The sequence below is a fragment of the Hibiscus syriacus genome, unplaced genomic scaffold, assembly GCF_006381635.1.
Source record: "Hibiscus syriacus cultivar Baekdansim isolate YM2019G1 unplaced genomic scaffold, ASM638163v2 tig00006888_pilon, whole genome shotgun sequence".
Taxonomy (NCBI): Eukaryota; Viridiplantae; Streptophyta; class Magnoliopsida; order Malvales; family Malvaceae; genus Hibiscus; species Hibiscus syriacus.
In genome coordinates, this window is record NW_024062116.1 from 15158 (window position 1) to 37500 (window position 22343).

At 36.6% G+C, this 22343-nt stretch overlaps 1 protein-coding gene and 1 pseudogene across 1 annotated transcript; one reads left to right on the plus strand and one right to left on the minus strand.

Moving 5' to 3' along the window:
* Nucleotides 1–253: 253 nt before the first annotated feature.
* LOC120201083 lies at nt 254–12255 on the minus strand. Its single transcript, XM_039201764.1, has 5 exons — nt 12248–12255; nt 11951–12016; nt 1269–1389; nt 1026–1204; nt 254–374 (listed from the first exon to the last, which is right to left on the minus strand). The coding sequence occupies exons 1-5, from the start codon at nt 12253–12255 to the stop codon at nt 254–256; spliced, it is 495 nt and encodes a 164-aa protein (XP_039057695.1).
* Nucleotides 12256–12371: 116 nt separating this feature from the next.
* LOC120201084 overlaps nt 12372–22343 on the plus strand; it is a 13848-nt pseudogene continuing 3876 nt past the window's right edge.

The window sequence follows — 22343 nt, forward strand, 5'->3', positions numbered from 1 at the left end:
TGCTTTCTATAATATAAAACACATAGTTTTCATTATTTAAACACGCCCTTTTTTTGAAGTCTCAATCGCAGAACTGAATCTCTAAATGGAAGAAACAAAAGGGTTAAAGGTGTAAGAAATCCATCAACGCTTAAGAAAATATATATCTGTTTTTGGCTATTAAGTATTTACAAACATGGCAGTGTTTGTAGCAGGATATTGTTCTTGTTACATGAGAATATGAATGTAGTTAGAAACAAAATAGAATTGCAGCTCAACGTGAATGTGAATCCTCAGACTGAACACTGGTGTAGGCATACTCCCTACTTTCCATATTGCAACCATTCTCATTCACCTCTGTCCATGAAACCTTCCATGTCCTCACTAGGCTTATCCTGCATACGTAAGGACCCTCATGAGTAATGCATTTCAGACTTATCAATCACAACAGATTCTCGAAAAAACTAAATTAGCAGTTCGATCGAGCTGCTTGGGGAAACTAAGAGAAGCTAATCACCGAAAAGCATTCCCGCTAAATTAACCTCTAAACACGATACGTTGCTAACACTGCTGCAACCAACATGTCACTGTTACCGTTGGCTACTCCGACATTATTAACATCCACACATTTAGCCCAATGACCGCAACTTATTTAACACCATCATTGCCCTTGCTGCTAGATTACATGCACCCCGTCATCTACTCTCTTACAATAATTCATTAAATTCCAGAACTAAAGTGTCATATGATAGAAAGATGCAAAGAGTTACCAGCAAGAATGAATTACTTAACCGACTGTTTCGGTTTTCTTACTACAAAGGAAGGCTTATTCGTTGTCGATATTAGACAAGAAAATATTAGAATTGGTGCGAGTTGGAAGTTCGGTAGAAATCTACCAAACATTACATCTGATGGCAAGCATCTGAAATACCATTCTAGATTTTAAAATGAATACGAAATTACGATTTGGTCAAAGAGATGTTGACAATGAAGGCTTTAATGCAGTGATTAAGAATCGTCGTTTTACTACAAACGAAGAAGGTTACCTGTTTGTTTCAATCGTCCTCTTCGCCAGCATAAGTGTCAAAAACACAGGAACCATGGCAGCGCACAAGTGCTTACGGATGTGCCCACTTACAACATGATGGGTCCATTTGTTTATTACTTTATCCATTGCTTCTTCTATCTTAGCTAAAAGATAGAATCCTGCGATTGTAGATTTATGCTAAGAGATGTGTATTCATATAATGTATTCGGAATCCTGAAGGCCATGGAAGACAAGAATAAACCTGCTTCCAAAGCCAATATGCAGAATGTGTGTACATTGGCAGCAACAAGATAGCCATGAGGGGGATGGCAATGCAAGGAACAAACTGGACAATGCCATAAGGTCGGAGGTCATCAAAAAACCTGCAGCAGAAAAGCTGTAGTAAGACATATTGAAAGAACCAGCATAAGAGAATACGCTGCAAAAACTTCAGACATCCCAACTTAAACGGACCAGCAGACAAAAAAAATTCACAGTTCCTAAGACATCATTGATTCCAATCCCAACCTATCATCACCCCTAGTTTAACATTTAACATCCTCCTTATAGACACCCTTTTTGTCCAGGTTTTTTTTATTTAACTTTATTGTTTTATTATTATTACTATTATTTTTATTATTATTTTAATACAAATGTACAAAATTTTGCAGGCCACTAAATTACGAGGCCCAACCTAGGCTTAACCTGAAGCCCAACAAAGGTCTGACCCAATTACAAAGAGAAACCCAGCAGCCCCAACCATCAACCCAACAGAACCCAGTTGGAACACGACCCGAATCCAGGATCCAACCCGAGATGAATAGGGTTTTATAATCCTAACCCTAGCTGCTACTGTCGCCGCCGCTCTATGATGTTGCTGCCGACACCTCGCCTGCATCCATCTATCAAACAGTGACACTCAACAGTGGAAATGGTAGGAAAATCGGCTATTTGACATAACTGACACCAATTTTCTTTAATATTCCCTTTCTGACACCGTTTGACCAATATTTCTCGAAGTAGCACCCTTTCTGCTGAGTTGGCAAAGGCGCGTCCCCGGGGACGCGCTTTACCCGTGTTTTCGCTGAGTTGGATGTCACGTGTGGAAGGCGCATCGATGCGCCTTCACTGACTCGACTGCCACGTGTGGAAAGCGCATCCCCGGGGACGCGCCTTCCATTAAATGCCATAAATGCCCCCATCCGTTTTTCCTAACTACCCCTCCTCCTCCCCTATATAAACCCCCTCAACCCTCCCTCATTCTTCACACCAAAATCATATTCTCCTCTCTTATATAACTCAAATTCTCCAACTATTTGAGTTTTAAATTTGTTATTAGTGGTAAGACATTTATTTTTATGTTAGTATTTTTTAAATAGTTATTATTTTTATATTAATATATTTATGTAAATATTATTTTTTTTATTAAAATAATATTTATATAATTATTATTTATTTAGAATTATTAATTTTTTTTTGCTAATTATATTGTTTTGTCTACAGTTATAATGGAAAACGAAATGCTGTTGCGATTGGATATTGATCATATCTCCAGACATTTTAGCGATATGGTAATATTTTTTATAATTAATGTTAATATTTAAATTTATTTTTATTTTAAAGTTATTATGAATTTATATTAATTTTTATTTTTTATAATGTATATTATTTAGGATACTGATCGTATTTTAGAGACTTTTATTAAAAATCCACGTATACCGACACCGGAACGTATTTTGCCATATTTGGCTTCTGCCGGGTTCGGGTATATTGCAACAATTATAGGCGGTTGCAAACTCGAACATGTCCTAATTTCTGCACTGATTGAGAGGTGGAGGCCGAGACACACACTTTTCACCTTCCATGTGGAGATGCGACAATTACATTGGAGGATGTCTCTATGCATCTGGGGCTTCCCGTCGACGGAAATATGATGTGTGGTATGGCGGATGGTGATTGGCAATCAATGTGCATTGATTATCTTGGAGCTGCTCCGCCAGAGTTTAATGGAGGTAGAATAGTTTTATCTTGGTTGAAAGCTAATTTTGAGGTTTTAAATGAAAATGCTTCAGAGGATCAAGCAAAGGCATGTGCTCGGGCATATATTCTACGAATAATTGGAGGAATATTGATGCCCGACAAATCTCGCAACCAGGTGCATTGTATGTGGTTGCGACATCTGATCGATTTTGATGAAGCTGGAAGATATAGTTGGGGCGCTGCAGTTTTGGCATTTCTCTTTAGAGAAATGTGTCGGGCGACGAATTATAAGAAAATTGCTATCGGTGGATGTCTTTTGCTTCTACAATCATGGGCGTGGTTCCGCATGCCTTTCTTATGCCCGATCGTGAATGAACCATACGTATTCCCCTTATTGTTGAGGTAATTTTCGAACTAAATTTTGATTTAAATATTTTCAATTAAATAGGGTGATATTTAGTTTATATTATATTTCATAGGTGGTCGATGAAAAGAAATGACCATAAAAGTATACCTACTGGGTTAGAGGAAATTCGTTTACTTATTGATACGAAAGCTGGGTCTGAGGTATGTTTTTAAATTTGTTTAATTATTAATATTTTAATTTAAAATGTTAGATATAATTAGAATATTTTATTTATTTGAATTGTATATTTATATTTCAGTTTCAGTGGATACCTTATGCGAGCGATGAAGTGAAAGCTTGTATCCCACCCCACCTTAGTGGGTCATTAGAGGTATGGATATATGTTATACCTCTTATATGTTATGCTATTATTGAGTGGCATCTAGTTGATCGCGTGCTCCGTCAGTATGGTTGTACGCAATATATTCCTGGAGCTCCTAGGAATTTAGATGACGTGCATAACATAGATAGACGAGGAAAGAAAGATGTTAACTGGGTGGTGAGACACAGAGATTGGATTGCGCTTTGGGAGAACCGATATACACTGTTGGCCCCTCGACAATATTACGCTGAAACTGGTCATATGGTTACGAATAACTATATGGACTGGTTTAATGAAAATGGGAAGCCGTTTCTACTTTCGACGGAAGCACGAGGGGTTAACATTCCTAGGCACCGAGAAAGACGTCAACCGTCTCAATATCATCGTCCCCCAACGCGTGGACTGAGAGAAGACGCTACCGGTTCTGCATCAGTCCCACCACAACATCCTTATTCGTCGATGCCGCAGGGGTACATGCCCAGCCCTCCACTTCATATGCCAAGCCCACCAGTTTATATGCCATCTCCGCAGGGTTACATTCCGAGCCCGCAGGGTTATATTCCTAGCCCGCCAGGTTACATGCCTAGCCCGCAGGGTTTTATACCATATGGAGGTGCATATACGACTATGTTTAATGATCCAGCATATGGTTCATATGCATCTTATTTGGCTGGTAATGCTTCTCCGCAGACACCTCAATCTCCATCTGGATCACATACATCGATTCCAATGTTTCCACAGTTTTCACAGTTCCCGGGGAGCGGTGGGATTGTTACTAGCACTCCTCCAGGGTCGTTATTTTATACAGGCCCTTCAGCCCCTTCAGCGTCATCTACACCAAATGAAGAAAATGCTGTTGATGATGATAGTGAAGATGAGGAGACTGAAGAACAAGTTCCACGAAGAAATCCTCCACGAAATAGACAACCACCGCCATGTGGAACTCATTCGAGAAGACGACATCGGTGATCCAGTTGTATTTAATGTTATTTAAATAATTATATTTCAGAATTTTATGTAATTTGGTTATGTTATTTAAATGTTTCATGGTTGTTACATACATATTTTTTAATGTTATTTTTTATTCACATTTAACATTAAATGTTTGATAAATGTTTTTAAAATACAAATTATATTATTCGAAATTTAAAATAAAAATAAAAATAATATTATTCGAAATTTAAATTTAAAATATAAATTATAGTATTCGAAATTTAACATTAAATTTCAACTTAATATTCCAATTGTATTCGAAATTAAAAGTTATATTCCAATTATAGTTCACAATACTTAAATTGAAATTAAATTTATCCATACATATGATTTTATCATTAACATATATATTAAAACGTATATATTAAAATCAACTTATGTTGAGTTAATCGATCGACGGAATCGGCCAAGAGGGGGGTGAATTGGTAATTTATTCAATGTCACATTTCAATGGTCATTCCATACAATTTCAATGTCACAATCAACTTATCACTTCACATTTATTCAATTTATCCATAACATTTTATCTAATTTATTCAAACTTCACATAACGTTTTAATTTAAGTTATTCTTAACTTGCTGAACTTTCAAAAGAAGTTAAATTTTGGTTATAATTTACCTGATTTACTGATATATCTAGTGTCCCCGAGGGACATGAGTGACATAATAGGGCAATGATAACATATTCTATGACAAAATAATGGAAGGCGCCCCCGGGAACGCCCTTCATGTGAATAGTGAAATAATAGGTACTGATATATCTAGTGTCCCCGAGGGACATGAGTGACATAATAGGGCAATGATAACATATTCTCTGAAATAATGGAAGGCGCGCCCCCGGGAACGCGCCTTCATGTGAATAGTACTCCGATTATAGACACTATTATAAGCAACATATTATAAACTTTCAAAACAAACTTCAGTTCACAAGCTTTCAAATTCTCAAATTCCCAAACTCTAAATTCTCAAATTCTCTGAAAATGAGTCGTCTTTCTGCTGTTGTTTTGTATGATGAACTAATTAAGGAAGCTGAAGAGGGGGTTATTTTTGAGTCAGATCATTATATCCCCTTAACCTTGAAGAGAAACATCACAATTGAGGAGTTAATCATAAAAAATTCGTTAAAGATTCGTGTAGCAGGCCAGAGAAGACTATCTTCACTTCAGTACAGATTTCCTACTGAACTTTTTCCGCTCACGTATACATCATTTCAGCTTTCAAACGATGATGATGTTTCTATGATGGTTGATGCTCATATGGGGAGTTCACAATCTCTTATTGAAATGTATGCCACTTTTATTGAGGTTCGTGTAACTCGTGGTCTCTCATATTCCTCTCACTTTGGCATTGCATATCAAACTGATCAAGTTGATAGCCCGACACAACTGATTTGTAATGATTTCACATCATTAATGGCGGATCCAACGCCAGATACCATGCCATCAAGTTCAATAGGAAGGCATTCATCTGCCACTGCTTATGATCTCAACCCACGTGGCTTCACCAATAATCCATATGGCAACATCTCTTCTACTTCAAGGGGCAGACATTCATCTGCCAATGTTTTCGACTTACATATGAAAATGTCAACGAGACGACAGTCTATTCACATCCCATATGATACAATGGCCTCAAGTTCAAGGGGAGGACATGCAAGCGGGAACTTATTTGACCTCAACATTGGATTATCGGAGGAACCCTCATCTCCACCAGAAGAACCTCTGCGGGAGCCAGGTGCAGATGGTGCTGAAACGGGATTATTCGTTGAACCTGACTCACCACAGTTTAACGTACATTCTGATGATGACGAGGATGACGTTCCGATAAATACAACACCAGTCGAACTTCCTGCACATATGTATGAGGCTGATTATGATGCAATGTATAAGCCTGAATTTCCAGATCTTCCTGATGTTGGCAACTATGGACTTCAATCATCAGTCAATGACGGTAATTTACATATTGGAATGAAGTTCGCATCGAAGGAGGAAACAATGATGGCAATAAAGAGTTACAATATTCGTAACTCAGTTCAGTCCCGAGTTGATCGATCTAACACGGAGAAATATGTATGCTACTGTGTTCAACGTGACAACGGATGTCAATGGATGGTCCGTGTATCAAAGAGGAAGAGGAAGAACAATTTATGGGAACTAACCAGATACAACGGTCCTCATACATGTTGTGCAACAGATATAAACCATGATCATCCCAACTTGGACTCCAACATTATTTGTCAAGCAATCATGTCCATTGTGAAGCAAAGCTCTCATATAGCTGTTGCAGTGTTGATTTCTGCTATACAGTCACAATATGGGTACACTGTCTCATATAAAAAAGCGTGGTTGGCAAAACAGAATGCCATTTGCAAACTTCATGGCGAATGGGATTCCTCTTACAACGAGCTGCCCAGTTGGTTTCATGTTGTGCAAAGACTTAATCCCGGGACAATTGTTGAGTTCGAAACTCAACATCATTACGTGAATGATCGAATGGTTCGCGATCGCTGCCAATTTTACCGTGTCTTTTGGACTTACCCTCAGTGTATTAATGCAGTCAAGTACTGTAAACCAGTTGTCCAAATTGATGGTACTTTCTTGTATGGGAAATACAAGCAAGTTTTATTATTGGCTGTGGTCCAAGATGGAAACCACAATATTCTTCCTGTTGCGTTTGCCCTCGTTCAAGGAGAAGACACTGAGTCTTGGGCTTTTTTCCTTAAAAATTTACGTTTACATGTTGTCACCAGGGAACGAGTATGCATTATTTCAGACCGAGGAGCCGGGATAAAAGCAGCAATGGACTCTTTGGGTAAAATGTATAGACCTCCACATGTTCAACATCGTTATTGTGTCCGTCATATTGCTGCAAACTATTACGGAAAATACAAGAAGAACGATGAACGTCAGTTAGTCGTGCGGATGGGTATGTTACTTTTTCCCAATTTTTCTATCAATTTCTTATTACTTATTTATACTTCATATTAACTATTACATATTCCTAATGGCTTAGGTTACGAACTCTTACCTCAAAGGTTTGAGTCGATGCTACAAGAGCTGTTTGGCAAAAATAAGAAGGGGTGCGAGTACATTATGGATATCAGCAAAGAAATGTGGACAAATGGATATGACGGGGGGTATCGCTATGGTCATATGACAACAAACTTGGCTGAAGCAATAAATTCAACCTTAAAGGGGGCGTGTCATTTACCAGTCACGGCGTTGGTTAAAACGACTTATTTTCGTTTGGGTCAACTCTTTGCAAAGCTCGGTGGACAAGCTCTTACTTGGATGCAAAACGGACATATTTACCACCCAAGACTAGTAGTTGATTTACAGAAAAAAGTGGCTGCATCAAATGGGATGTTAGTTACAAATTTTTCTCGCACCCGTGAATTGTTTCGTGTAACCGAAATGCCACGTCCGCTGCAAGGGATTGAAGCTAACTCTTTCAGAGTTAATCTGCAAGAGAGGTGGTGCGATTGTGGTTTCTTTCAAGCACTCAAATATCCATGCTCTCATGTCATTGCTGCTTGCTCACATTCGCATTTGGACTACAAAAATTATGTTGATCCTGTATACCAACTTTCACAAGTATTCAAGGTATATGAATTTGAGTTTCCGCCCATAGGAAACGAAAGAGACCCAAATGAGATTCAAACTTGGCTTACAATTGTACCAGATCCATTGCTATTGAGGGACTAAGGTCGTCCAAAATCTACTAGAATACATTGTGATATGGATATTCGGGAGAAGTCAACAGAACAAAAACGATGTGGGCATTGTAGAAACATCGGGCACAATAGAAAAAAATGTCCAGCTCTGTTATCATCATATAACCGTTAACTCTTATGTAATTAATATTGTATTCAAATGAATGTTTTTGTTTCTAATAATTTAATGTTATTGATTTTATATAATTTGTCAATGTATGTACACCTAAATAATTTTTTTTAACTTTTAAATACATAAATATATTTAATATATTTATTTAATATAAATAATTAATATTATTAGTTATAATTTTTTTTAAATATAATAATAATTCTACCTTCTAAGTAGAGAAAAATATTAAATTAAACAAATTAAAAGTTATTAAAAAATTTATGTATACGATGACACATTTCATGTTCTGATTGGAGGATTAAATTTATTAAATTAAATTTTCAATAAGACTAATTTTATAAAATATGTAAGTCTTGAAGATTAAATATGTAATTATACTAATTTATTAACTTATGCATCAATATTTTCGTTAAATATTGATATGAGATGACTAGATTGATAACATTTAAATAATTAACTGATAAAATTAATATATCGATAATCAAAATCAAAAATAATAATATAACCATATGTGTAATATTATAATTTCATACATTTTTCCTATAACTACAATAAAGTCAAAACTGGTTTTCATATATTGTTATATCATATTAATGTAGATAATTCACTCCACCTTTAACACACATTAACAAAATACATTTGATAATTCTTACATTATAATCGAAACATTTTACATAATATATTATTAATTTATAATAATAAAAATAAAATATTTATTATTAAACAAAATACGTGGCAGTCGAGCTGGCGAAAGGCGTGTCCCCGGGGATGCGCCTTCCACACGTGGCATCCAACTCAGCGAAAACACGGGTAAAGCGCGTCCCCAGGGACGCGCCTTTGCCAACTCAGCTGAAAGGGTGCTACTTCGGGAAATATTGGTCAAACGGTGTCAGAAAGGGAATATTAAAGAAAATTGGTGTCAGTTATGTCAAATCCCCAGGAAAATCAGAAGAAAAAATATAAACATTTCAATATATCTTTCCAAGGCAAATCAAACCAAATCAGAAATTATTTCCCCTATGCTAGGCATCATCATCGTCTCACAAAAGCAATAAACATAAATCAAGGAGCTCATTGGGGTTTAAAAAAAGGAGATAACCAGAGAAACAGAGATATTAAAATAAAAAACAGAGGGAACCCAACTAAACCCTCAATCTGATTCGAACAAAACACCAAGAGAGAACACAGAAAAGAAAGAAAAAGAAGAGAGAAGAGGGCTTACCATCGCCGGATTCACCGAAGAGTCTAAAAGGTCGTCAGTTTCTGGGGTGTTTCGAAGGTAAAGTCTCTTTAGATCTGAGGTTTAGGGGTGGTATTTAGGCTAAAATATGATGGGTTTCGGGTAGAGGGAGAGGAGCATTATGGGTTTTTTTTTCTCCGGCCACCTCCGACAGCCGTGAGCGCCGCCTTGGGTGCCACCGACGGTGGTGGTTTGATTTCTTCTCCGAGGGTGGGTGGAGAGAGTTCTCAACTCTCTCCTTCTCTGTTTTGCTGGAATGAAGGAAATGAGGAAGATGACCTTGTTTTGGCCTATGTTTTGCATATATATATATTAACTGAAACGACGTCGTTTTATGAGGGATTAGGATGATATTTTAGCGCATGGGTTTATTGGTATGGGGTGTCCCTGATTTGTAATACTTGTATTTTAGTCATGTAATGAAATTTTAAACTTTCATTTTCAGTTTGTTTGTTTATTTTATATTTCATTTTAGTCACCTATTTTGTGTATTGTGTATTTTTGCTGATATTCGAATCTGACCTGTAATTTATGTAAGTTTCATTTTATTTACTGGGCTAATTTTTCTTGCAGTGCTTCTAATTTTTAATGATATCAATTTAGTCTCTTCGATAACTCTGATGTTTTTTTATTTGATTTTTTACCCTTTTTTTTCTTTTATTTTAATTTGGTCCAAATGCATGTCCATTTATTGTCTGTTTATCCCTTTTATGTCGGCTTGTTTGTATTTTCAATGCCTTTTATGTCCATTTATTATTACTCGGTGTAGTCAACTATATCCTTTTATTTTTTTTTGGCTTTTTGATTGGAGCATGTAACGTTTTTATATATATTTCCTTTTATTCAACGTTTAACATTTACTGCCTTTGACATTTGTTTTTCATATTGGCAGTAATTAACGCAATTATATATTAGATTTGTTTCATACCTCAATATATTAATGCTATATTTGCCATATACATGTACACGATGAATCTTTTTATTTGTTACCTTATATTTTTTATTATGTCTTACATGTTACTTTATAATATATTAAGTGTATTTTGTATACTTTATATTTATCTGTAGAGTGTGTGCATATGCTCGCTTTATTTATGTATTTTATTTGTGTTGTTTTATTTCACTATTAATTTATATATTTAGCTATTTATTTCAATATTTATTTTAAATATTTATTATCTAATATCTATTCACTCGAATGTTTTTTCAAGAACGTTATTTGTAGAATGGGTGTGGAAAACACCATTTGATCGAAGTGGTGTAATCCGGTACGAAATTCGAACAAATACAAACTTGAAATAAATCAATTTTATTCTACTAATTAATTAATTTATTTTACTGATACAATGTGTGTTGTTTTAATTCACAATTTATTTCATTGTATGCGATGCAAATTTTTTATTTTCATTTATATTCGATTCGTATATTTATTAATGAGGGAATATTCTTTTATTGATAGTTAGCTTTCCATTGCTAATTTCGATATTTCCTTTCAAGTTAAAGAATTTTATGTTATTAATTATTTCAAAGCAAATTAAACAATGTTTAATAAATGTATCATCTTTTAACTTTATATTCGATTTGTAATTTCCACCATGTATGACAACGTGTAAGCGACACAATACCAATTTTGGGTGCTGTGGGGGTGCTCACCCTTCCCCACACGTAACTGACTCCCGAACCCGTTTTTAATCGAATCTTTATAAACGCGGACCATCATTTTGTATAACAAACAATTTTTCTTCAAATTGTTTTTAAAAGACGATTTTAGGTATTCGACCTACCTAACCCAAAGGTCAATGGCGACTCCTATCCAATTTTATTCAAATCAATTTGAAATCACTTAATTTTCAAATTAAAGTCCTAATCGTTTTATAAAATAATATATAATTGTTTTACCCTAAAAATGGTTATGACACTCCTTAGTCTCTATTAAAACCAGTCCAACGGGAAAAAGGAAAGAGAGGTGAGGGGATTCATTTCCAGATTGGAAGCTCGTTTATTCTACAGGACCAAGGCAAGAAGTTCATCTACAAAAAAAAAGAGAATCGCATCCTCAACTCCTAAATCAATTTCCATAACCAAGACCTACAGGAATGGACTGTGACAGAAAACTTTTTTTTTCATTTAAAAGAGGACTATTAAGTAGCATGCTTGCCTCCGGTACAAGATGCTAATTATACCTGCCAGCAGCAGTGGTATGATATCTAAATTAATCAAGATTCTGTAGTAGCAGCAGTGGTATGATAGTATAACTGAATTCAAACTATTTATTCCAATATTTTAAATATATTCATCGTAATATCTAAATTAATCAGAATATATTAAAATTTAAAGACTAGATTGAGAATCTTTAGTTGAATTAGCTCTTATTTTATTTAAAAGTCCCTAACGACTCACTCCCATTGCCAATGCCACAATGACAATATCAACTCTCTTCTATCGATAGTACTACCTTGTCATCACCTTGCTAAAACTAGTCAACCTTGCCTTCAGAAAATTGAGACGAAGGCTTCTACAGAATCATTGAAATCGATCTCGAGCATATCGAGGCTGAGGGTCATAGAGTTCAGCGGTAGAAGGAGGATAACAAACTGATAGATGAAGGGTCATCTCTGAGTTTGAGTAACTTGTCGTAGATCATACTGTTATGTGTAGCTTGCAAATTGGCAAGTTAGAAAGTTGAAGGCTTGCAAGTTGGTAACTTGCCAACTTGTGCACATGCGATAATTCATCTTTGGTTGGCAAGTTGACAAGTTGTGCAAGTGGCCAACTTGTACAATTGGGAATTTCATCTTTGGTCCCTAAAATATTAGGTTATTTATAAGTTTAGTCCTTAAAACTCAACTATAAATAGCCTAAGTATTTACATTAGAAATCATCCTAAAACAAATTCTCTATTCCATTTGTTTTCTTCATTGTCTCACTTCGGAAATTCTAAAAAATTCTATTTGTTGTAAAATTTGTTGATAGTGAAGTTATCATCTGGTGTGGTGCCCGAGGAGTAGACGATATTTTCGTCGAAACTCGTAAAAATGGTGTGTTCTCTCCTTTATTGTTCTTTATTCGATTTTTCCATTGTGTTTCAATATTCAATAGTTTGACGGGTTTGTTTGCTGTGCAACCTTTAGTGGTTTTGATCTTGATTTTTCAGATCAATTTTGAAACTACGTTCGTCTGATAAATAACTCGGTTTCCCCAATAATTGGTATTCGAGCTTCGGTTGAGGTTATCCTGGTGGTCCCGTTGTTGAAAAGATACAGTTTGTGCTATTAAATATAGTTCGTTAGAATTAAAATGTCAAAATACGAATCAATTGAGACATCAAACTCTTCTACTAGACCGGTGAGGAGGGTGATGTCAAATGCAAACTTCTCGGTGGAGTTGTTCGATGGATCCGATCATTTTGGCATGTGACAAGGCGAGGTGTTAAACACTTTATTCCAACAAGGTCTAGACATCGTCATTGAGGAAGAAAAGCCCATAGATATGGAGGATAAAGAATGGGGAATACTCAATCATTTGACATACAACACGATTTGATATTGTCTTTCCAAGGAGCAGAAATATGGCTACAAGAATGAGACTTCCGCAAGTAAGTTGTAGAAAACAATGGAAGAAAAATTCCTAAAGAAAAGCTCTAAGAATCGTCTCCACATGAAGAAAAGATTGTTCAGATTTTATTATCAACTATGCACCAGTATGAATGAACACATCACTGCGTTCAATGATCTAGTAGCAGACTTATTGGGCATGGATGAAACCTTCAAAGATGAAGATTTGGCTTTGATGTTGTTTTCATCTCTTCCAGATGAATTTGAGCACCTTGAGACAACGTTACTTCATGGTAAGGATAATATTACCCTTAAAGATGTAACTGCTGCTTTGTATAGTTATGAGCTCAGGAATAAAACCAAGAAGGAGAGCAAGTACGAAGGAGCTGAGACCATGGTGGCAAGAGGTCGCTCGAAAATTCAAAAGCCAAAGAGGAAAGGGAGATCAAAGTAGAAGTCTAGACTGGGAAAAGATGAATGTGTCTTTTTTCATGAGAAAGGCCATTGGAAGAAAGATTGTCCGAAGCTGAAGAAGAAAGGAAAAACTACTCCAGATGCATATGTTGCAGAGCATGATGCCAATGAATCTGACATAACATTAGTTGCTTCATCAACAATATTCCATTCAGATGAGTGGATATTAGATTCGGGTTGCACCTATCATATGTCCCCTAATCAAGAGTGGTTCTCCGATTTAGTAGAACTAAATGCATGAGTTGTTTATATGGGTAATGATAATGCTTGTAAAACTGTTGGGATAGGTTCAATTCGATTGGAGAATCAAGATGGATCAACCAGAGTTCTGAATGATGTCTGATTTGTGGCCAGTTTGAAGAAAAATCTCATCTCGTTGGGAGCCTTGGAATCCAAAGGCTCAGTAGTCACTATGAGAGATGGAGTTTTAAAAGTAATATCTGGCGTACTTGTGATCATGAAGGGCATCAGGAAAAATAATTTGTATTACTACCACGGTAGTACAATTATTGGAGTAGTTGTAGCAGCTTCCGGAGGCGATGATTTGGACACAACCCAGTTGTGGAATATGCGGTTAGGACATGCTGGAGAGAAATCCTTGCAAATTTTGACAAAGAAAGGATTGTTGAAAGGTGCAAAGGCTTTCAAATTGAACTTTTATGAGCATTGTGTTCTGGGAAAGCAGAAGAGAGTGAAGTTTGGCACCTCTATACATAATATAAAAGGTATTTTGGATTATATTCACTCAGATGTATGGGTCCTTCAAAGACACCGTCTTTGGGAGGAAACAATTATTTTGTAACTTTTGTAGATGACTTTTCCAGAAGAGTAAGTCTAAAGATGAAGTGCTTCGAATTTTCCTTAAATGAAAAAATATGATCGAGAACCAGACTGGTAGAAAGATTAAATGTCTTAGGACGGGCAATGAAGGGGAATATAAAAGTGATCCATTCTTTGACGTTTGCCATGAGTATGTTATTGTTCAACACTTCACTGTTAGAAATACACCACAACAGAATAGGGTGGCAGAGCGTATGAATCGAACACTATTGGAGAAAGTTTGGTGTATGTTGTCTAATGTTGGGTTAGGTAAGGCATTTTGGGCTGAGGCCGTGACATATGCTGGTCATCTCATTAATCGTCTGTCGTCATCAGCGATAGGAGGAAAAACACCATCGAAGGTATAGTCTGGAAAACCTGCTACTGATTATGATTTCTTATATGTATTTGGATCCACTACTTATTATCATGTGAATGAATCCAAGCTTGGATCCACTACTTATTATCATGTGAAAGAATCAGAATATGAAGAGGTTCAAACCCAAGAACCATTGGAGACACCAGAACCACTTACAGTTACTAGGTTAAGGAGAGAAATTCGTAGACCTGCTCGATTTGATGATATGGTGGCCTATGCTCTTCTAGTTGTTGATGATGATATCCATATCACTTACCAAGAAGTAAAACAAAGCTTGGAAAGTGATAAGTGGAAAAATGTCATGGATGAAGAAATGCAATCTCTTCGAAAGATCAACACTTGGAAACTGGCAAAATTACCGAAAGGTAAAAGAGCAATTGGATGCAAGTGGGTATTTGCAAAGAAAGATAGATCTCATAGAAAGAAAGATGTTCGCTACAAGGCAATGTTGATAGCTAAAGGCTACGCTCAAAAGGAGGGAATCGACTACAATGAAGTATTTTCCCCTGTTGTGAAACATTCATCCATTAGAATATTGTTGACCTTGGTAGCACAGTTGAATTTAGAGCTAGCTCAACTTGATATAAAAATAACTTTCTTGCACGGTGATTTAGAAGAGGAGATTTATATGACTCAGCCAGAAGGATACAAAGATGGTAGTTGTGGGAAATGGGTTTGTAAGCTGAACAAATTGCTATATGGATTGAAGCAATCTCCGAGGCAGTGGTATAAGCGATTTGATAGCTTTATGAGGAGACAAAAGTACACTAGAAGCAAATATGACCATTGTGTGTATTTCCAAAAGCTCAAAGATGGATCTTTCATTTATATTCTCTTGTACGTTGACGATATATTGATCGCTTCGAAGAGTCAAAAGGAGATAGACAAATTAAAGGCTCAGTTGAATCAAGAGTTTTAGATGAAAGATTTAGGTGAGGCCAAGAAAATTCTTGGTATGGAGATAAGCAGAGATAAACAAAGAGAAAAACTTTGTTTAACACAGAAGCAGTATCTAAGAAATGTATTACAATGTTTTGGCATGAATGAAAATACCAAACATGTAAGTATCCCATTGGCTTCTCATTTGAAACTTAGTTCTTAGTTATCTCCTAAAACTAATGAAGAATGAGAGTATATAGAAAAAGTTCCATATGCTAATGCAGTTGGGAGCTTGATGTATGCAATGATGTGTACGCGTCCTGACATTTCACAAGCAGTTGGAGTTGTGAGCAGGTACATGCATGATCCTGGAAAATGACATTGGTAAGCTGTGAAATGGATTCTACAATATCTCCAACAAACCATGGATGTTGGTTTAGTTTTTGAACATGATGAAGCACTTGGTCAGTATGTGGTTGGATATGTTGATTCCAACTATGCTGGTGATTTAGATAAGCGTCGATCAACTACTGGGTATTTGTTTACTCTTGCTAAAGCCTCAGTTAGTTGGAAGTCTACTTTGCAATCTACGGTGGCTTTGTCTACTACAGAGGCAGAATACATGGCAGTTTCAAAGGCTGTGAAGGAAGCAATTTGACTTAACGGGTTGATAAAAGACTTGAGAGTTGTTCAAAGTCACATTAGTCTTTATTGTGACAGTCATAGCGCTATTCACTTAGCGAAAAATCAAGTCTATCATTCAAGGACTAAGCATATCGATGTGAGGTATCACTTTGTGTGTGAGATCTTTGAAGAATGAATGATTCTACTTCAGAAAATTACGACAGCAGAAAATCCTGTAGATATGATGACCAAGGTGGTAACAGTAATCAAGTTCAATCATTGTTTGAACTTGATTAACATCCTGAAAGTTTGAGCACCTTCGAGTGTGTGGCACTTGTGAGCGCAATTAGAGGCATTACATTAAAATAACTTCATCAAATTTGAGGAGTTGAAGAAGTTGAGTAGGCTTGGTAATTTCAAGCCAAGGTGGATATTTGTTATGTGTGGCTTGCAAGTTGGCAAGTTGAAGGCTTGCAAGTTGACAAGTTGACAAGTTGAAGACTTGCAAGTTGACAAGTTGGCAAGTGGCCAACTTGTGCACATGGGATAATTCATCTTTGGTTGGCAAGTTGACAAGTTGGCAAGTGTCCAACTTGTGCACATGGGATAATTCATCTTTGGTTGGCAAGTTGACAAATTGTGCAAGTGGCCAACTTGTGCACATGGGAATTTCATCTTTGGTCCATAAAATATTAGGTTATTTATAAGTTCAGTCCTTAAAACTCAACTATAAATAGGCCTAAGTATTTCCATTAGAAATCATCCCAAAACAAGTTCTCTCTTCCATGAGTTTTCTTCATTCTCTCACTTTGGGAATTCTAAAGAATTTCATTTATTGTAAAATATGTTGATAGTGAAGTTATCATCCGGTGTGGTGCCCGTGGAGTAGACGATATTTTCGTCAAACCTCGTAAATTTGGTGTGTTCTTTCCTTTATTGCTCTTTATTCGATTTTTCCATTGTGTTTCAATATTCAATAGTTTGACGGGTTTGTCCGCTGTGCAACCTTTGGTGGTTTTGATCTTGACTTTTCAAATCATTTTTGAAACTACGCTCGTGTGAGAAATAACCTGATATCCCCAACACATACTCCCTCCATTGGGTGCTTCAAGCTATAACCACAACGACCAAACAAATTCCAAGGGATGGATCATCTCCCCCCATGGATACAAGATACAGGTACGTATACATAAGCGCGAATTCGAATTAATCCAAACCTTAGACACGTATAGTTTCAATTTTAGAATAACTGAATGCAGGTGTTGGGAAACATTTATGGTGGTGTTGGTGTTTTATTCAGCATGGGTTTACTCTTTCGAATTAGCGTCTTTCGCATCGACGCCACCTACGACTCTCTACGTTTGCGACAACGTCGTGGATTCATTCTTCGCCGTCGATATCGTCCTGACGTTTTTTGCTGCATACATTGATTCAACTACTCACCTGCTTGTCTGTGACCACAAAAAGATTGCCAAGAGGTTTGCTTTCTTTACTCATCTTTCCATTTCACAAACTCTACTATTATTCCTTTTATTATGTTTGCACCTGTAGTCCTTTTATTAGGCTGGATAAAGATATTTGAGTCAGCTATTTCTGGATCCGATCTGCTAGGCATGTCGCTGTGAGTGAAAGCTTGGTCTAATAGTTAGGTTTGCACCTGCAGTCCCTTTATTATGCTAAAATTTGAATTTTAATGTTTTACAGTTAGATCCTTCACTTTTACCATATTCTTAGTAGGTCCAAATTAATAATTGTTAGTTTCTATCACTAAAATAATGATTTGATTTTAATACATATATATTATTGATAAAATATGTCCTCAAAACTTGAAGGAAAAAAATGAAAAACATCTCTTGTGATTTTTTACACCTAATTGAACCCTCCAACAATAAAATCTAATCAAATATTTTTTTAATCTACATTGACTATTAAATCTATTTATGTGGCAATTAACTAACGACGATATCAATTAATGTGAAAATCCACGTAGATGATTTAGATGATGTAATTACTTTATCATATATGTCACGTTAACAAGTAATTAAAGTGCTCTAATTTTTTTAAAAAATTAACGACCCTCCAATTGAGAAATTTATTCAAATAGGCCTTTAGTTCTATAAAATTTTAAATATTAAATAAAAAATGCTCAGAAACTATGAGAAATTTGAATTGTTTTAATAAATTTTAAAAAATTAAAATAACTGTAAAAGAATTAAAAATAAAAAATATTAAAAACCAAGAGACGAAACCGGATAAATTTTCAAGACATGATACTAAACATAAAGTTCAATGAATTTTGCAGACCGGAATCCGCACCAGGAAAGGACGTGGCTTGGATCGTTGTACCCGAATTTCAGGCAAACAAGCGTTTGGTTCCATTATATCTGCGCTTTATATCGGTCCATCACCACTATGAGCACAGTTGGTTATGGTGACCTCCATTCAGTGAACACTGAGGAAATGGTATTTATAATCTGCTACATGCTCTTCAACCTCGGCTTGCCCGCTTATGTAATCGGTAACATGACGAATTTAGTCGTCGAAGGAACTCGACGTACAATGGAATTCGTAAGTACTTCTCTCCACTTTTATAATGTCATTAGTTAATCCGACTAAATGCCGATGGAATCGAATCGAATCGGCTTCGAATTTTGTGTCTAGAAACCGGTTTCCCTCGAGGTTAAAAGACCAGATAATGACTTACATGTGTTTGAGGTTTCAAGCGGACGGCTTGAACCAGCAACAACTCGTTGAACAATTTCCAAAACCCATTTATACAAGCATTTGCGAGCATTTGTTTTTACTAATAGTAGAGAATGTATACCTTTTCAATGGTGTTTCAAGGGAAACTATGCTCCACCTGGTAAGCCTACTGTCAAAATTTGTAGAGAGAATTTGTTTATGTAGCTAGCACAAGAAAAGTTCAACTTCGGTTTTTTTTTTTTTTCGAAATTCATTAGGTCGCGAATATAAACGCCGAATTCGTACCACCTGGTAAGTCTACATCATCGTGTCGGGGGAAGTGGAAATCATCGAGTGTGAGATGGAGAAAGAGGAAGTTGTTATTGGAACGGCACGTTATGGGGGCATGTTCGGAGAAACCGGTGCACTTTGTAGCAGGCCTCACAGTACGCTCCGAACGAAGACGTTTTGTCAGCTCTTGAAGCTCAAAACCGCCGATCTGATCCAAGCAATGGAGGCCAAACATAAGGATAATGTTACTATCCTTAAAAACTACCTTCGGGTCGGTTCATTCGCTAGTTTTCGATACCTTATTTTTTGCCCCTCCCATGCTTGTTTAGCACATGCAACCTGTTGCAGCATAACAAAAGGGTTAAGGATGTTAAAGTTGAAGGATTGGAAATGGAGGGTCGAGAAGAAGACGGTGATCCGAGAAACGTGTCTATTAGTTTGCTCGATGAGTTTCTCAAGGCAAGATTGGACCCCAACAGGAGATTGTAAAGGCAGAACCCCATTGGTAAGATTTAGTTTTAAGAAGAATGCAGAGTTCAATTAATATAGATTAGGATCATAATTAACACGCTTTGTTTGATTCCTCAGCACATAGCTGCATCAAAAAAGCATGCAGAATGTGTATTGGTGCTCCTCAAGCATGCTTGCAATGTGCATTTACGAGGTAAGGATAAGATATTATTATAATGCATTATTTAAATCAAATTTATCTCGGAATTTAATCTAATTACTGATCATATGTGCCAGACATGAATGGCAACACTGCACTATGGGATGCATTATCCTCGAAGCACCATTCAATAATCAGGATCCTATACCATTGTGCCTCCATTTTCGACCCATTCACCACAGGCGATCTCTTATGTTTCGCTGCCAAAAGGAAATATCTGGCCGTGATGCAAGAACTTTTGAAACAAGGACTAGATTTGGATGCAAAGGATCGCTCCGGATTAACAGCATTGCAGGTTGCCGCGAAAGAAAAACATAACCAAATGGTTAATCTGCTTGTAACGAATGGAGCAGATATCGTGAACGCAAATATATAAGAATTGCTCTCGACATTGAATGAAATGCTTCAGAAGCGAGAGACCAGTCACCAAATCACGGGGACCGACTCAGTATCATCGTTGTAAAATCTTGGAGCAGGCAATCCAAGGGTGCGCGTTTATAAAGGCCATCCTTTAATTAGGAAAGAATCCAATCGCATGGAGCCTGGGAAGCTAATAAGGTTGCCAGATTCCCTTAATGAGCTAATGAACCTTGCATGTTCGGATAATAGCAGAAATATATATATATATATATACAACTTATCGTCTTATATGTCGTTTTCTTCATGGACAAGTGTTGAAAATTCAATATTAGCCTATATGTTCACACTTAAATTAATTTGATGTCATTGCTTACATCAATTTAGTTTTGATGTCATTGCTTACATCAATTTAGTTAGGTGAAAATTAAGTATTTTTCTCATGTTTTAATTTCAATGGTTTAGATTATTTAGTGTTTATTTTAATGAGTGGTTTAGATTGTTTCTTATAACCTATAAATACCCTACTTGTATTTGAGTTTTATCATCCAACAATCAAAGCTTAATTATAAGCATTTGAAAGCTTTCTTAAGAGTTCTTCCCTTTTGCAATTTTGTGAGATTATTCTAAAGAGAGTTTTTTGGATCAATTAGAGTTTTTACTCTATTTTGATTCAACAATTGGTATCAGAGCCACGTTTTTTAAGATCTCTTGAAATTCTGAGTATGCTCTGTGGCTGCAGTTTTTAACTGATATTCCACATTAGAAAATATTTCTTGAGTTATTGTCGAGGTTATTACAAACCTTGTGGAGCTTCTTTGTGTTTAGAGTAATTTAGTACTTTGCACGTTTGTTACTCAAGCTTGTTCGGTGTAGTCAAAGCCTTGCCGTTAAGATGGGTGATCTTCAAGTAGTTGGAGGAATCAAGAAGCTCAACAACAAAAACTACAACACGTGGGCAACATGTATGGAGTCATACTTACAAGGTCAAGACCTTTGGGAGGTTGTCGGTGGTGGTGAAGTTACACAACCGGCGACAGAAGATGCCAATGGAATCTTGCGAAAGTGGAAAATTAAAGCAGGCAAAGCAATGTTTGCTTTAAAGACCACAATTGAAGAAGAAATGTTGGAGCACATCCGGGATGCTAAAACACCAAAGGAAGCATGGGACACTTTTGTTACACTCTTTTCGAAGAGGAACGATACAAAATTGCAACTTCTCGAGAATGAACTTCTATCAATGGCGCAACGCGACATGGCGGTTGCCCAATACTTTCACAAGGTGAAGTCGATATGCCGTGAAATTTCAGAATTAGATCCGACAGCTGATATTGGGGAAGCCAGGATAAAAAGAATAATTGTCCATGGTTTGAGACCCGAATATCGAGGGTTTGTTGCCGCTGTACAGGGATGGCCGACACAACCATCGCTTGTTGAGTTCGAAAATTTGCTTGCAGGTCAAGAAGCCATGGCCAAGCAAATGGGAGGAGTCTCGTTGAAGGGTGAAGAGGAAGCGCTCTACACCAGCAAAAGCAGAGGCACTTTCAGCGGTATACTGGCAATGGATCTAAAAAGGATGGTGACAAGGTGAAAAATTACCAAGGAAAGGGAGGCCCTCATTCAGGGGAGCTTCCAAGAATCGCGGTAATAGTAGAAAGTTCGATGGCAAGTGTTACAATTGTGGGAAGATGGGCCACATGGCAAAAGACTGTTGGACCAAGAAAAAGCCTGTTGAAAGTAATACTGCTACTTCTTGTTCGAAGGAGAATAGTGAAGATGGTTGGGATGCTGAAGCGTTATTTGCTACGGAGGAAGAAGAATT

Bases quoted from the DNA above. Each gene is read 5' to 3' on its own strand.
- LOC120201083 (XM_039201764.1), bottom strand. The intron at 1,390-11,950 runs GCAAGCATGCTA...TTTCTGCTGCAG, and splicing joins ATTAGCATCTTGTACCGGAG to GTTTTTTGATGACCTCCGAC. The intron at 375-1,025 runs GTAACCTTCTTC...TTACGTATGCAG, and splicing joins AGGACGATTGAAACAAACAG to GATAAGCCTAGTGAGGACAT.